The 16787-nt window shown below is 42.0% G+C and overlaps 2 protein-coding genes across 17 annotated transcripts in view; both read left to right on the top strand.

Annotated features, from left to right (window-relative positions):
• Nucleotides 1-1429, top strand: part of LOC139044919 (dehydrogenase/reductase SDR family member 6-like) — a 28099-nt gene extending 26670 nt beyond the window's left edge. For all 8 annotated transcript variants that reach the window (XR_011502412.1, XR_011502414.1, XM_070506498.1 and 5 more), the window contains 2 exons: nucleotides 446-504; nucleotides 1082-1429. Coding sequence is in view for 6 of the 8 variants with exons in the window: in XM_070506500.1 (XP_070362601.1) it covers nucleotides 446-504; nucleotides 1082-1246 (224 nt within the window). In the remaining 2 variants the exon portion in view is untranslated. The remainder of the gene's footprint in view (nucleotides 1-445; nucleotides 505-1081) is intronic.
• Nucleotides 1079-16787, top strand: part of LOC139044917 (sodium/hydrogen exchanger 9B2-like) — a 59709-nt gene continuing 44000 nt past the window's right edge. For 7 of the 9 annotated variants that reach the window (XR_011502404.1, XR_011502403.1, XR_011502405.1 and 4 more), the window contains exons 1-2: nucleotides 1079-1174; nucleotides 5624-5742. The gene's annotated coding sequence lies outside the window, so the exon portion shown is untranslated. Of the gene's footprint in view, nucleotides 1175-5623; nucleotides 5743-8618; nucleotides 8759-16787 lie in introns of those variants that run through there. The other 2 variants (XM_070506466.1, XM_070506467.1) reach the window with 2 other exon arrangements.

Here is a 16787-nt window from a genome sequence, read left to right as displayed (position 1 = left end):
GGATTCAGAGTGAACGTGACAGCAAAGAATGGTTTTGAGATCATTGAGACAATGTGGGTCCTTGTACTGGTAAAGAATTGTGTGATATTACCTAGCCCTCAGGGTTGTTGTGAGGATTACTGAGATAATACCTGTAAAACTGCATACAGTCCATAAAGTATCATGTCAGTGTAATGCGACTAAAATGCTGGTGTTTCACTCAGAGTCCCTGCCTAGTGTCATAGTGAATTGTAGTCTGTGCTTTTAAAAATCATGGAAATGCTGTTAAAGAAGTTATAAGCCTATGAAATAAAAGGGCAGGCAGAAGAGGTGAAATTGCTGTTCCAAGTTATGGACAGGATTTCTCTGGTACCTGTATCCTACGGAAAGGAAGTTTAAAGTTGAGTTGCCAATTTCTTTTTCAGTCTAAGTAAGTAACCAAGCTGAATGTCACCCTTTGATTTAGGAACCGTTGATACCCCATCTCTGCAAGAAAGAATACAAGCCAGACCAAACCCTGAAGAGGTATGTCTCCTATATTAAATGTGTTTAAATCTTTTAGTTAAAAAAAATGCCCTCTTCCTTACGCAGAGTAGACAAATGCATAGAGACAGAAAGTAGAAGGGTAGTAGCCGGGCCTGGGGGAGGGGCCTGGGGAGTTAGTGTTTAGTAGGCATAGAGTTTCAGCTTTGCAAGATGAAGAGACTTCTGGAGATTGGTTGCACAACAGTGTGAATGCACTTCATGCTACTGAACTGTACACTTAAAAATGGTTAAGATGATAAATTTTATATTATGTATATTTCACCACATTTTCAGAAAAATTTAAAAACCCTCTACTTTAAGATTAACTTCCTGATCTGTCACAGTGTCTGTAGGTTTTAGTATAACACAAATAGTTTGAGCAGCGTAGGAGTCACCATAGTCCTGCGTGGCCCACAGTTAATAATATTAATGATACTCTCATGTATCATGCGTGAATAATCGAGGCAGCAGGCCAGTGGCCTCTGTAGATCTCTCTTGCTTTGCCTCCTGAAGGTGCTGCCAGTGAGTTCATACTTTAGCTCACACCACTGATGTCTGGTGTGGTGTCTGGTCACAGGCACGGAGCGACTTCCTGAAGAGACAGAGGACGGGAAGATTTGCAACCGCAGAAGAAATAGCCCTGCTCTGCGTGTACCTGGCTTCTGATGAAGTAAGCGCTATTCTTCCCAGGGAGGTCATTATTCTCAATCACATTGGCCCGCTATTTTTGCTCATCAAGTAATGTCATTTTACAGAGTTACAGCATATGATCGTTAAGTTGCTGCATTTACGAGGTAGGGATAAGTTCTGATTTAATTTGCTCAAAGAAAGACCACTTTGATCTGAGCCACTAACTCTTCCTCATTCAAGTTTATATGTCACCAAATCTTGTAGCAAATAAAATGGAGGATGGAAAAAAATTAAATCACTCAATTTTATGAGAAACAGTTACTTTCAAAAATTACAGTTGGGGAAGCCTTGATTAAGTGTAAATCAAACGAACCTCCAAAATCATGAGAGCTTCAGGTGAAATGGGGAGAGAGTTAACCAGATATAATTGTGTCCAGGAGACACAGAATTGGCATCTGGTGTTCTTAGTTTTACTGGAAACTTATTTAGAAGAATCCCACTGACTCTTTTCCTATGAATTTTTACTGTTTGTCATCATATATGGAAATTCCTAATTCTGTCTCTTTCCACTTTGCATCTATTTAGTAACCAGTTTCTTCCTTTTTTTTTTTTTTGAGGAAGATTAGCCCTGAGCTAACTACTGCCAGTCCTTCTGTTTTTTGCTGAGGAAGCCTGGCCCTGAGCTAACATCCGTGCCCATCTTCCTCTACTTTATATATGTGGGACACCTGCCACAGCATGGCATGCCAAGCGGTACCATGTCCACACCCAGGATTCAAACCAGCGAATCCCGGGCCGCTGAGAAGCGGAATGTGCGAACTTAACCACTGCGCCACCGGGCCAGCCCCCCAGTTTCTTCCTTAATGGCTATTGTATATTTTTAAATGGCTTACAACTGTGAAGGCAGAAACTACATTTATAAGGAATAGAGCACAAGAATATCCCCCTATGTTATGTCTTGAAATGTTACATGCCCTGGAAACTAACGTGTGAGCAGAAAGAAGGAAAAGGGAGCAGGCAGGAGAGAGGTGTGTCACTGGCCACTTAGCTCCTCTTTACAGTGATTTGGTGCACATGAGGTGGTTGATGAATGTGGCAGATAGAAGGGTTGAAATGTTTTAGTGACAGAGCAGTTACTACTTGTCAGAACTATTACAACAGCTGTTAATAGCTGGGGAAATTGCTAGGCATTTGATTAATGGAGCATACATTGGCTTTTGTGATTTCTCTGAATCTATATCTTCAGAAGAGCTCACTTGATTTTGAGGTACTGCTGATAAGCTAAATTGTCCTTGTTTAGCCAGAACTTAAGTTACCAAATATTTAGAAATGTTCTGGCTTGAAATGTGCAACAAAAGGACCATTGGCCTTTTAGAGGAGACCAGAGGAGTCCATATATAAAACAGAGAACTTGCCTTTTTAAAAAAACTTGAGGGAATTGGGGTTGTTTCTTGATAAACTGATTTATCTGCTTTATATGATCCGTTTTCATATATTGAACTTGGGGCCAGCCTGGTGGCGCAGCAGTTAAGTTTGCAGTCTGCACTTTGGTGGCTAGGGGTTCACTGGTTTGGATCCCAGGTGTGGACCTATGCACCGCTTGTCAAGCCATGCTATGGCAGGCATCCCACATATAAAGTAGAAGAAGATGGGCATGGATGTTAGCTCAGGGCCAGTCTTCCTCAGCAAAAAAAAAAAAAAAAAAAAGAGGACGATTGGCAGTAGATCTTAGCATAGGGCTACTCTTCCTAAAAAAAAAAAATTTCTGTTCTCCTATTATGATGTCTTTCCTTCTTGCCTCTTCCATCGTCTCAGGCTTTAGATGAGTTTAAAACTAAGAACACAGATTTGAGTCTTTATTATCCATGTTTAAGTTAAAAGACGGTTAAACCTCTACCACAAGGATCACTTCACCTTGAATTCTTTAGAAAATGAAAAATTCTGTGGGGAAAAAACAGTAATATTTTTAACTCCTTTAGTTTTACACAGATTTAGATGTCTGAAGTTAGTATAGAATATTTTTTTGTAGTTCAATAGATAATTATTAGTATTCACATAAATTTTAAAAACACATTTAGCATGCTCCAGTTCGTGGAATTACCTGTGTATGTTGACCAACTAAATATACACCATCTTTTAAAACAATTCTATTTGTAAATTGACACCACCACTTTATGACTGACACACTTGATTATGTTCAAAAGTTTATTAGTGGCATAAAACTCAGCTAGTTTAGAATAGTTCTGAGTCTCAAAATTAAAGTGTACTATTTTAGCCTCGACTTTATCCTAATTTGGAGAATGGGTATATATCACCAAACTGCTTAATTTTCTGATTCTGAGACCAAATACCTAATAGCCCCTGCGTAGAATGTGATACATGCTCAAACACCAGCTAGAGGCCACTTAGCTCTGGATCACAAGAACACTCAGAAGTTTTAAATCACCCGAAACTTAATTCTAATTTTCCTAAATTCTGTTTGTTAAGTGAAGTTTCCTGTTACCAGGAGAGTAAATTGTTTAGTTATCTCAGTCATACAAAAATTGAAGAAACACAACCTGTGTTAAACCTGGCTAATTGTTGGGTCTCCTTGTGTTTATCACTACAGTCTGCCTACATCACAGGTAATCCTGTCATCATTGATGGAGGCTGGAGCTTGTGATTCAGGATCTCCTTGCTGGGAAGGCAGGCCCTTCCTATACACTGTAAACCCGGCTATGAAGAAAACTCACTCATCATCTCTTTCCTATTAATGGAATATTAATGAAAACAAGCCCTTTTTAAGGATGTCATTGTTCACAAGAATTTGATTCTTTAAATATATTAATCTCTTTTGAAATCATTGTAGCTTAATAACATCACTGCAAAAGAATAGTTTTTAAAATAAGCCTCAATTTGTAAGCATATAAAATTAAAATATGAAGGAAAAAAGTAAGTTTTTTAAAAGAAAAGTGTATTCATTTCTATTTCCCAATATTCAGATGTTTTTGTTCAGGTCTGCATTGGTCTGTATGTGGATACTAATTTAAAATTTTTACACCGTTATAAATGAACAGCAAAGGTAGGAAGGAGTTTGGCTTCACTAACTTATGTTAAAAGAACTATAGACTATTCAGAACTATATGTTGGTCTGTTATATAAAATAAAAATAATCATCAGGTGTTTATACTTAATGGATGTTAGCACTTGGAATTAAGTACTATTTTCTTAGTCTAACTAAAAGATCTTTATTAAAATAAACAATGACATTTGACATGAGCCTAAGAAACATAATAGTTAACTAACGCAGTGATGCAGGCTTGGCGAGCCGAGGAGTCAAAAGAAAGATTTCTTGGACTCTCGAGGTCTGGCAGAAGTGCTCTTTTATTAAGAGAATAGCATGGAGTAGCATGGGGACAGGACCCATGGACAGTGAAGAGCTGCAGGCATGGGGACAGGACCCAGGGGCGGTGAAGAGCTGCAGCATGGGGACAGGACCCAGGGGCGGTGAAGGGCTGCAATGGGTTGAGGGTAGGGCTAAATTTATAAGGCATAGGTATGTGAGTTATTTCTTTACAAGACAAAGGAAAGATCATGAAAAAAATGTTAAAATGGTGTCTTTGCAGGTGGCGTCTGGTTATTGGGTGGTCCTAGAACTTTGGGTAAGAATCAGATCAATGAGGTCAGGATGTCCTGTGCTTCCCGGAGGATGATGTAGATCGGTATGTAGGCCAGGACGCCTTGGGCTTCTCTCCAGCGGGCAGCCTTGATCTGCATCAGCAGTATCATCAGTTTGAGGGATATTTTTTAGATTAAGTATAGATTTCTTCACCAAATTCCAGGATAACAGACAGGAGGATATAAAACTTAGAAATAGTCTCTGGATAAATAAATATAAATGAATCATATAACAGGAAACAAAACTAAAGAAAATAAAAGTTCCAAGAAAAAGTTCAAGTAAATTCATGTATGAGAGAGTACTAGGAAGTTTTTTCTTGTTCTTTTAGTTTTAGCGTTTTGTGTTTGTTTTTTATTTGTAGCTACCTCAAAAGACCAAATGGTATGATGCACATATAGATAATAAATGAGCAGTCTTTTCTCTTAGAATGTTAATTAATATTAACAAGGAAATTTTTAATGGACAATGAAAGGATAACATTTTGTTATAATAATTGCAGTGGATTCTAACATTAACTCATGACCCTCAGGGTCAGTTCTCTCAGAGCTAACTGTGAACTATAAAACAGTGTCAACAATAAAAGTAAACTGGAGCCCAAAAGTTCATGTTCTCTAAAGTAAGGTTAATTAATCAGGTTGATGGATCAATGAGGAGCATATGACTGAAAGAAAAGGAAAAATACATTTCACTCCTGTGGTAAGAGGAAGCTGGATGTCACCAGAAGCCTTTCAAGCTTTAGGGAGGAAGAGTCAGTGTAGGAAAATAACCATTGTAGACGGCCTGAGCCAGGTCATGGGACGGGACTTGGGTTCCTCCATCCTGTCCACAAAGGAGCACCTGAGAGACGAGGAGGAGCGGCTCCTGTCTGCTGGGGATGGTCCTGGACACTGTCTGTCTCGCCTGAACAGCGGTGATTAAAACTGGCAGTTGCTTAAAGGAGTAAAAAACAGGTAAGAAATTCTTTATTTCTGAAGGACATGGAAATGCCCCGGAAGGGGCGCGCGCCCAGGCTCACACTCGGGTGGCGGGGTCGATCAGGGAAGGCAGACCCGAAGCGGAAGGGAGGGGAGGGGAGGGGAGGGACGCGGGCTGCCGCCGGCACCGCAGCATCCACGCGGGCCAGCGGGAGGCTCGAGCCAACACGCGGCCGAGGGGACGAGCCGCCCGCCACGCCGCTCGCTGCAAGGGTCCTGTTCTCGCGGCGCCTCGGAGAAGACGCGCCGCGGTGCGCCCGGAGCGCGCGACGGCACGGCCCGGGAACCGGGCTCCCCGCCGCGGGCTGCCGGCCCGCCCTCCCCGCGCGGCCTCGCCCGACCCTTCCCGCCGGCTCCCCGCCCGCACAGCGCCTAAGGCCGCCAGCGCCGCGCCGCCGAGCCCCGGACCCGTGGAGGCCGCGGGCCCGCCCGGGTCTCCCGCGCCGAGAGGGCGGGGCGCCGCCTGGGGCGATGCGTGCGGGCGCCCGCCCGGTCGTCCCTGGGCCGCGGCGCAGCCGGGTCCCCCGCGGGCCCGCCCGTCCCTGAGCCGCGGCGCAGCCGGGCCCCCCGCGGGCCGCGAGCTGGGCCCCCGAGACACCAGGGTAAGCGGAACCGGCGGGGCCTCAGGGCTTGCGGGCCGGGGGCGCGGAGGCGGGCGCGGCCCTGGGGTGCGTGGCTGTGTGCGCGCTCACTTGTTAGTTGTTGCTGCCGTGGGTTTCTCTCGTTTATTTTAGTTCTTAAAACAACCGGAGGGTGTGGCTCCTGTGGGCCGAGGTGCCGCTGCGCCCAGACGCCGCCGCTGGAGCCGGCACCACTGTCGAGTTGGGGGCGGCCGTGCTGCCCGGGCCTCCCGCGGGGGCGTCAGCGGCCCTGCAGCCGGCGGTGCGGGCTCTGCCGCCGGGGCTGCGTGCGCGCTGCGGGGCGCGGAGAGATGCTCCTCTGCCTTCCGGCTCTTCTGGCCGCTCTATGATCAGATCGCCACGAGAGACTCTAACGGGAGAAGGAAAGCCTAATAGCGTGTGTACACGAGAGAAACCCAGGAAAACAAGTAACTTGCCAAAATGGCCGAGGCCCTCGCCTTAAATGCCATCCTCAGCTGAAGACAAAAGATGTTGGGGGTGGGGAGAGCCAGGGGCTTCAGAGGGTAGGAAGGCAGTTCACAGGTAGGAGAAAAGGAGCAAACATTTGGAAAACAAGTGTTTGGCCACGCAGAAACAGAAGACAGAGGGGAGCCCAGCAAACAGGCTTTTCTAGGCTCCTCCCGCTCTACTGCCTCGTTCTTGTCACACCAAGGTGACATAGCTCGCTTCCTGAGACAGGTTTTTGTATCACTTTTAGGCGCTTAAAGTGAAGGTAACAAGAAAAACCTCTGAGTCTTTTTTTTCTTACAAATAATCCTAAAATAATGTTCATGTTGAAAGAACACATTTTGGGGTCACACATTTTGTTCCGCTTCAGTACACTCTGATGCTTGCACAACAAAATTGCCCGAGAACGCATTTCTCAGAACTATCAACATGTCAAGTGACTGTACTTCCCAGGCAGCAGCCTGTTATCTCACCCTAGAAGCTGGTGTACTTGTTGCCCTAGAAGATTAACAGCAGGAAGCCGCATTTCCTTTAGCCTCCGGTCAAGAAATGGATAACATGAGTGGATAGAGAGAGGCAGATACCCTACTGAGACAAGTCAACCTCTGTTTCCACTGAAAGACTAAAAGCCCTTTTCAACCCCACTCCATCTCTCTAATGGGGCCTCCGCCTGAAGTTATTGCTGCTACAAAGTGCTCTCGTGAAATTCTAGTTTACTGTTTCTCTCCAAGTCAAGAATGTAACGTTTCAATTCAGCAAGTACCCGTGTGTCTTCTCTGGGCCACGCAGGCATGGGGACAGGAGATACAAATATGAATTAAATAAAGTTTCTGCCATTCAGTAACTCAAAATCCAATGGATCAGAATATACCTAACAAAAAATTAGGTAGTGGATTCATGGTATGCTAATGATGTGAGCAAAGTGACTGAATCGCATAATATATTTTCCAGCATATTTTGCCTGTATTTTTATTTTTTAATTTTTTCCTTTTTTTAGGATTTCCCTAGAAGGCATTGTAGAATAAGTGGGAAAAGGTCGATGATGTAGGTCTGAGCCCTGGGGCCTACACCAAAAGTTGCTATCCTGGATGTGGAAGTTTGGCCCTCACATCCATTCCTGCTTGCTTCTTGTATGCCTCTTTGTACAGGCGAAACTGGAAAGCTAAAGTATTTCCTAGACTCCCTCGCAGGTAGAGTTCTGGATGTAAAATTAGCGTCTGGCAAGTAGATGACTTGCCTGAGATTTCGAAGGCAGGGATGAGGCAGAGGCATCTCCCTGCTATTTTTGGCGAATTTCTGTTGACAAGGACGGTGCAGGAGATGCGAGTGTCCAGTCTCCAGAACTGTGGGTGTTGGGAGGGCCTTACAGCAGCAGGGACAGCCAGGTCAGCGTTGTCGTGTTGAAGCACCAGCTCTCTGGCTGTCCGGAGGTGGTTGAGGGAGGTGGGAAACATCTTCTGTGTTCTCTGTCCAGGCAGCTTCCAGATCCCAGCCTCTCTGGGTCTCAGCTACAGTGTTGTTCTTGAACGCTGTAGTCCCTGTGGGGTCTCCTGATTGAGGCAAAAATAGTACATTCCCCAGTGGTTCAGTTACTAGTGTTCTAGAAGTCCTTCCTGGAGGCCCAGCGTAGACCCTGCTCTCTAGCCTTTTCAACAGTTCACTCAATTCCCTGTAGAATCTCTTTCTGCTTAAAATACCTGGAGTGGTTTCTATTTTCTGCGCTGACTCATTAATATGTTTGCTCTGTAGCCTCCAAGAGTCATCTAAACCTAATCTCTTCAGTTTCTTTTGATGGGAAGTGAAGACATGAGATGAGGCCCAGGGGCCTGCAGTGATCTGATGCCTTCAGCTGGGCTGTGCCCTCACCGGGTGCTGCAGACCCCACATTGAGTTTATCCCTGAAGGTATTTGAGTTTGTTACGCATAGACTAGATTATCTCTGACATCTCTTGCTGTACAAATATAATGTAAACGCCTTCTTCATTTAAAACATTTACAGAATGTATTCTGTAACAAGAAATTGTTGAGTATCTGGTTCATGCCCAACTGTTTCCTAGTCCTATTGATAATTGATAGGCTGCTCACAGACCCCAATGATAGAACAGATGTTTCCTCTAGGGGAAAGGGTTTACATCTTTTGCACACAAAGCCTAGGAACACAGTATGTGGGGAATGGAGCTGCCTGTATATGCACTTGTGTGAGGCGGTGGTGTTCTCAGTGTTTTTAGAGTCATGTATCCTGCATGTTAAAGAAAGCACAATTATGATAAGTTCTAAAGAGTTTTTAACAGCTTTATAAAGTTATTAAAGATATCTTGTTGATATCATAAAAGCTCTTTGCCTTTTTCGAAATCCATTCCTTTATTTTTCTGTGGTTTACATGAAGGACTGAAAGGTTTGAATTTACCAGTGTCCCTTCAGCACATGTATGCTTTCTTCTCAGGGAAAATCCTATAAAAGGAGGAGAAAGCATTGAGGGGACTATTTTGGGACTGCATGATGTACTTAGTACTTTTTTAAGATTTTCTGTGACATAGGCATTTTCACCATTTTACTGATGAAGAAACTTATCTGTACTGGTTAAGTAACTTGCCCCAAATGGCCCAACTAGGAGGCAGTGACACAGGATTTACAGTAAGGATTAATCCCATTGTCCTCTAACCACTCCGCATCTTGCCGTTTATGGTGTAGTTGATGCAGATATACACAGAGTTCCCTACAGACACATTCTCTTTCACCTCTCATCCTTTAATCCTGTGGTTTCTCTGCCTGTACTGGTCTTTATTTTCTTCACAAGAGTGGGTCCTCTTTCAAGGCTTGACCCCAGCCAAGTAGGCAATACCTCCTTTCTCCATTTAACTATGTGACTGTACTTCTCACATCACAATTAAATTACCTTGAGGTAACACTAGCTGCTATAACAGATAAACTCAAAATCTCAGTAACAACACAGAGGCAGCTTATTTCTCCCTCATGGAAAGTTCAATCAGGTGTTCAGCTAGTGGCCTTCTACTCAGTGATTCAGGAACCCACACTCTTTTTATATTATGGCTGTGCCATCCCCTAAGACCGTCGAGTCCTTAGTTTGCAGGCAATGGACAGGAAAAGAGAGAGTATGTGGAAGACTGCATGAGAGGTTTCTTACAAGTGAAGAGTAGAAGTAGCAGACATTGTTCATGCCCACGTCCTGTGGCCAGAGCTCAGTAACATGCCACACTGACTTGCAAGAGAGGCTAGGAAATGTCAAATACCTGTGTGCGCAGGCAGCAGGGGAAACTGGTTTGATGAACACATATCAGTCTCTGTGCCTCCCTTAAAGAATAGAGACTGCATCTCAGTCATCTTGGTATCTTATCCAGTGAAAGTCTGATGAACGTCACTGATTTTGAAGTGATGGGGTTGCTGTCTTATGTGCCCCAAATTGAAACTTACTACATTCTATTATGGTTGCTTAAGGAATGATCTGTCATTCTCTGATTAGGTTTTAACCTCTGAGTAGAGGAACTATGTCAGACTGTTTACTTTTGAATCCCCAGCACAAGGACTAGAACATAGCAAGAGCTTAATAGATGTTTGTCAAATAAGTGAGTGAGTCCTCAGAGAGAAGAAAGAGGGACAGAGCTAGTCTATGTGGAGTTAGGAAATACTAATTGACAAGGTGACTTGTAAGTTAAATGTTGAATGACTGATAGAATTTTACCAAGTAGAGAGAGCAAAAAGGAAGTGCAGGCAGGGATGGTAGTGGTGTTGTGTTACTGTTTTGTTTGTTTCATGGGTAGAAATTTAGAAAACAATCACATGTTTATAAGCCCAATTTTTTTTAATTCGATATTCAAATATTACAAATGAACTTCAGGGATGGGGAGGGAAAATATACAACTTTACAATGTATATGATCTCTATTGACTAAAAGGGTGGTCCTAAAAACCTTGGTATTGGTCTTTAGCTACTAAAATTGTTATTTTCGGTTTATTTGTTGAGATATATCAATACAAAGGCAGTGTTCTGGTTGTGTGTCCTCTGAAGATTTTGCACCATGTCAAGAAGCTAGGGAGATAGATATGTGTGAGCCAAAGGTCCCTCATCACTGCTCCTCATCAGAACTTCTCAGAGCTGGCTCTGCGTCAGAATCACCTGTTGGATTGGTTAGGGTGCTTTTGGCTGCAAGTAACAGGATATTTGGCCAAAATTACTTTCAAAAATACAGGTTTAATTTTTCCCACACAACAAGATGTCTGAAGGTAAGCGCGTCCAGGGTTTGTTCGGTCCCCAGTGATATCAGGCTCTAGGTCACTTTCTATGAGCCAATCTTGCCTTTTTCTTCATGGGTGAATGATGGCTGCTAGAGTTCCAAGAAACATAGTGCCCCTCCACAGCTCCATTTCCACACACACACACACACACACACAATTTAAAGGCACAAAGAGGAGAGGGTTCTCTTGCTTCCCTGTCTTTTTATTAGGAGTCTTACCCAGTGGCCTCCAATAGCCTTGCTCACAAACTTCATTGGACAGAGTGAATTACGCTCAGCTCTGAACCACCAGCCGGCAGAGAGGAATGGTGTTAGAGAGATTGATTTAGCCCAGTCGTGATTTACCCCTTGGGGTGGAGGAGGGCCCCACCGGCATGCCTGAGCAGTGGTTTTAGGTAGTTAGTAAGTCCTGTCTGCCACACTTGGGGGGTTCAGTCTCTGGAGATTCTGATTGTAGTAGGCCTAGAAATAATATTTTAAACTTTCAATTAAATGCTTTTTTCCTAGGTGAGGAGAGAGATTACAAAGGAGAAAAGCAAGTACTGGGTCCTTTCTTACCTAGGGATAATTTCCTTTCATTCATATCTCATTATACAGTGTTTTACTTTACGTGTCTGTATCAGTTAACCAAACAGCAGAGCAGTTGTTTTTCTCTGATAACTTGGTCCCATGTGGTTGGCACGCTAACACTTTCAGATGAGGTCGTTCTTGTTCAGGGAAACATTCTCAGTCGTTTCAGTACTTATTTATCAAGGACATTTTAAGCCCTACTCTTCACTTGATCTGAATTCGTCACGGCTGGGCAGTGCTCCTTTTGGAAAATGAGCCTTAGATCAGAGTTGGTTAGCAGGACCCAGGAACTGGAAGGTTTCTGTATGTTCTATATAGAAGTACTGCGTGAGACTGAGAACCCCCCCTTTCAACACGTGAATGGATAAACCCCGAAGGTAGGTGATGTTTATCATTGTAATCATTATAGAAGGCTTCATGAACAGTCCTGGAGATGCTCCTTCAAATGTACGAATACAGCACATATTGTACTCCAGCAATATATGTAAATTCTCAATAAGAACATCCCAGTAAATGTTGGACAGTCCATATCACAGACAACAAACAACAGGAATAATCAGCCTTTATCCATGTAATGATCTTTTAGCAGTAATTCAGTCGATAGCAGTAAGCCTTTGGACATTTGCAAATCATAGTTCTTTTATTTCCTCTGAAATATTACTGAAAGCACTTTTTTTTTTTTTAAGGAAGATCAGCCCTGAGCTAACATCTGCCTCCAGTCCTCCTCTTTTTGCTGAGGAAGGCTGGCCCTGAGCTAACATACATGCCCATCTTCCTCTACTTTATATGTGGGACGCCTGCCACAGCATGGCTTGACAAGTGGCATGTCGGTCCGCACCTGGGATCCGAACTGGGGAACTTTAGGCCACCGAAGTGGAACGTGTGAACTTAACCACTGTGCCACCAGGCCAGCCCGCAGAAAGCACCTTTAAACATTTAGATTAATAAGATAACCTGAAAAAGAGAAGGCTGATTTAACAAACATCTCCTCTATGTGAAAGCGTGTTTACAAAAGGGTTTTAATTGTGCTTCACTTGCCAGAAGGAGCAGGGCAAGTGATAGGCTCCTTCAGCTCCACCTTTTCTCTGTCCCATTTGTTGGGTTTCAGGAAAAGGTTTCATTTGGTGAAAGATTTTTGGCTTAAGAAATATTTGAAAACTGCTGTAGAAGATTCTAGGCAGTTCTCCATTTTCTTAACCACAAAAACAAAAATGACCTTAAATTGTAGCGGGTGGGATTAAGTTACCTAAAGTCAAATGACGAGATTCTATCTCTGAAAAATAGTGTTACCAAGGAAAGCTGTATTCCTTTTCTCTAAAGCTTTAAGAATTGCATAAATTTTTTCAGTGTATTTTAAATTGCGTAAGAAAGTCTTCTTGTAAAAATCCTAACAGTACAGAAATATAGAGAATGAAAATGAAATTTCAACCTCTTCAATTCCATTTTCCACCCAAAAGGCAACTACTATTAACAGACCTTTTTTCTCTATTTACATCCATACTCATATACAGAACTGCTCATCTTCTTGATGTGCAGTTTTCTCTCAGGTTTGGAGGAAAGACTAAGGAAACTGTTCAGGTCCACAGCTCTATGATTTTGGTGGCATATATCCATAATACTGGAAAGCAAAGCTCAAATTGAGCCAAGATTGTTTCTAAGTGTTTGGGTCAGTCCTGTAGGAAATTCTGTATACTAAGAATGCTAGAGAGTCAGCAGCCGTTGGCGTGTGTATGCAGGTGACACCTGACCTACTGACCTACATGCAAGTGGACAGGCAGATGGTCTTAGCAGCCACGTCCCTGGGCTCAGGTCAAACCTCCTTCTTCTATTGAAATCTGTATTTGAGTCACAGAATTTGATTAAATTCATGTTATTTACTGAATTTATGAAATCTATAAAATTTCACCATTTGACGCAGGATAGGTTTTTTTTCCTAATATAGTGTACAGGTTGTGATATCAGTCTGAATAAGGCACTACCTTGATGGAGAAGCAGAAAAAAACTTGTTTCTGTGTATAGGCGCTTTTATCTAAAATATCTTCCGAGTTCTCAGTGTAATTTTCTGATAAACAAAAATCTCTCAAAGCCTCTCAGCTTAACTGGATTTTTTTAAAAGAAAACCTCCTTAATTCTTAGAATCTTAAGACATGGTTAAGTGGCAAGGTGTCAGCCAGTTAACTATTAATTGAGAATATGTAAATAATATTTGTCATGAGAATAGGACAAAAGTTCTTGTTCCATTCATTTTGTCACCAATGTTGTACAACCATTTAGGTTAGTACAATTTTTTATTCATAATAAACTCTATTAACATTTCTAACAATGGGAAAGAGTAAAGCTGAACATAATACAAGGTAGAAAATAAAAATATTTGTATTTGCTTGTAGAAGATGTTTTCAAACTTCTTGTGGAATGTGTTTTCAAACTTAGAATTAACTATGAGTATATATGAGTGGGATTTTAAATAAAATATTATAGCAAAAATGTAAAAATATAATGTAGTGATTTGGTAGAGATGCATGAAGTCAATGATACAGATTAAAGAACCAACTCATTTCACAAGTTTTTACACGGTTTTACTGTGAGGCTTGGCTGACATTGGCTATTAGTTGAAAAAGTTACTTAGCTTCTCTAGGCAGTAGTTTTCTCATTTGAATGTTAAAGAGATTAGACTAGGATATTTCTAAAGACCTTTCCAACTTTTTTTATACCATTACCCTGTGATTCTTAATTTCTTGGAAACCACCTAGTTTCTCTGAATTTCCCCACTTTTTCATTTTTCCATCCCAGATACTCAGCATCTCAGATGCTTAACAGCTCTCTTAAACCTTCCCTGGGACTGAGGACTTCAAAAGTCTTCCGTGAACACAATGAAAAAATAATTAAGGTCCATTAACTAGAGTATTTTATTTAACCAACATTGTTTAAAAAAAGAGCATTTCACTTAAATTTATTTTTTGGATAACTGACACCTATTTTATTGAATACCAGATTTTTGCTTATTTTAACATTCTCTTTAAAGAAAATCTCTAAATTGTATTATATATTTTAATGCCTTTAATAACAGAAAATATCTCCACATCATTTTCTTTTCTTTTCTTTTCTTTTTCTTGGAGATGTAGAATCACCTTTCTAAACATCTCTTATAATACTGGGGATCTTTCAGGGCAGTTCAGGTATGAAGGTTCTTATGAAGGATGCATTTGGTGGCAAGTGACAGGAACCCAGCTCGAACTGGTGAGGAATTAATTGGCTCATCTAACTGAAAGGAGCTGCTTCTAGGTGTACCAACAATATGAGTATTAATCTGGAGCTCTCTCTCTCTCTCTCTCTTTGCATATTCAGAATCTGCTTTGCTCTATGATCATTCTTTGGAAGGCTTTTCTTATATGTCACAAAGATTGTCAACAGCAAGTCTGGGCTTAGCAACTCTAAAAGAAAGCAAGCTCTTTCCCAGTGATTCCAGGAAACACCATAAAGCTGACTCTCATTAGCCAGGTATGAGTCACTTGCTCATGCCTAGAACAGTCAGTGTGACCAGGGAAGGAGCTCCTCATTGTCTAGGCCTGTCCCCCTCTCTGGAACATTGGTGCAGTAGGGGGTTGGGGAGGTGAGGATGACGTGAGCCTCACATGAACCATGGATGGAGACTAGGGGAGCTGTGGATTCCACAAGAGAAAATTAGTGTGCTGTTGCCAAAAAAGGAGGGGAAGAGACACTTGGCAGGACAAAACTGTAAATACTCCTGTGGAAAAGACATTTATCCCCACGTTTTGTACACCTAGATTGCTCTTTTCCATCTCTTTCACTGTCAGCTGTCACTCGTGCTGTTGTCAGTTTGCTTCTTTACAATCTCTTCATTCGTTTGTTTTAATTTATAACGTCTTATCTTCTGAGGGTTTGGAAACCAGATGAGCAGAGTCATTAGAGTTGTTTTCAAAATAAGAGTTAATGGGCTCTGAATGAGGACTGGAGAGCCTCTCTCTGAGTAAGGGGTATAAACTTTCTACTTTTTAATGGATTTCATCACATTTCTTTTGGCCCTTCAAAAGTCATTTCTGGGGGCCAGCCCTGTGGCCGAGTGGTTAAGTTCACACGCTCTGCTTCGGCGGCCCAGGGTTTCGCTGGTTCAGATCCTGGGTGCAGACATGGCACTGCTCATCAGGCCACGCTGAGGCAGCGTCCCACATGCTGCAACTAGAAGGACCCACAACTAAAATATACAACTGTATACTGGGGGGAATCTGGGGAGTTAAAAAGCAGAAAAAAAAAAAAAAAGATTGGCAACAGTTGGTAGCTCAGGTGCCAGTCTTTAAAAAAAAGTCATTTCTGCATATTTTCTGATTTCTTTGCCAAAACTGCTTTCTTAATAGGTGATATACTATTGTAATTTTAAGATCCAATGACTATGAACAGTAAATGCCATGAACACGGTTGCTTTAAGTAAAAGTTACATTTTTGTGATTTTTCTAAATTTAAGTGGGTTTCTGACGATAGCTTACGTGTTCTTTTGGAAATGAAAACAGCAGAGAATAAACAAAGCTGAGCAGCTGTAAGTTGCTTTACTGGACTTACTAAAAGACTGGCATTTTATTTTACCTTTCCTCTTTGTAATACTGCTCTGATTGCAGATAAGTAGTTTAGCATTCATGGTGGAGTTTAGGGGAGAATAGGGAAATTTTTTTGAAACACAAAACTATGTATTTCCACAAATATCATATACTGTGCAACACACCAAGTTTTGATCATTTATGTTAAAAAGGACCAGAATAACATTAATAAAATAAATTCTCAAAGGCTTCATTTTAGTCAATAGTTTATCTCTACTAGAAATAATCAGTTGTACTTGTTGGCTGTTTAAAAATACTCTTCGTAAGTAGCATAATTGGCTGATTTTGAGAATTTGGTGGAGGTAGTTCTAGTGGCGCTGCCCAAGAGTTTCTATGTAATTCTACTAAAGAAAAAGGTGAAGAAATGACAGTGGTGAGTGTTACATCCACCTAATCAAGAAGCTGGCCTTGACAGAAAGAAGTAAAAAATATGGTCAAAGAAAATCAATGGGCTTAAGTAATAAATTCTTCAAGGTTAATAGGAAAAGCAGAAGGATTCTT

Source organism: Equus asinus, chromosome 3, assembly GCF_041296235.1.
Source record: "Equus asinus isolate D_3611 breed Donkey chromosome 3, EquAss-T2T_v2, whole genome shotgun sequence".
In the NCBI taxonomy this organism is placed as follows: domain Eukaryota; kingdom Metazoa; phylum Chordata; class Mammalia; order Perissodactyla; family Equidae; genus Equus; species Equus asinus.
The sequence above is the reverse complement of the archived record's forward strand: the minus strand, read 5'-3'. Positions and strand labels throughout refer to the sequence as shown.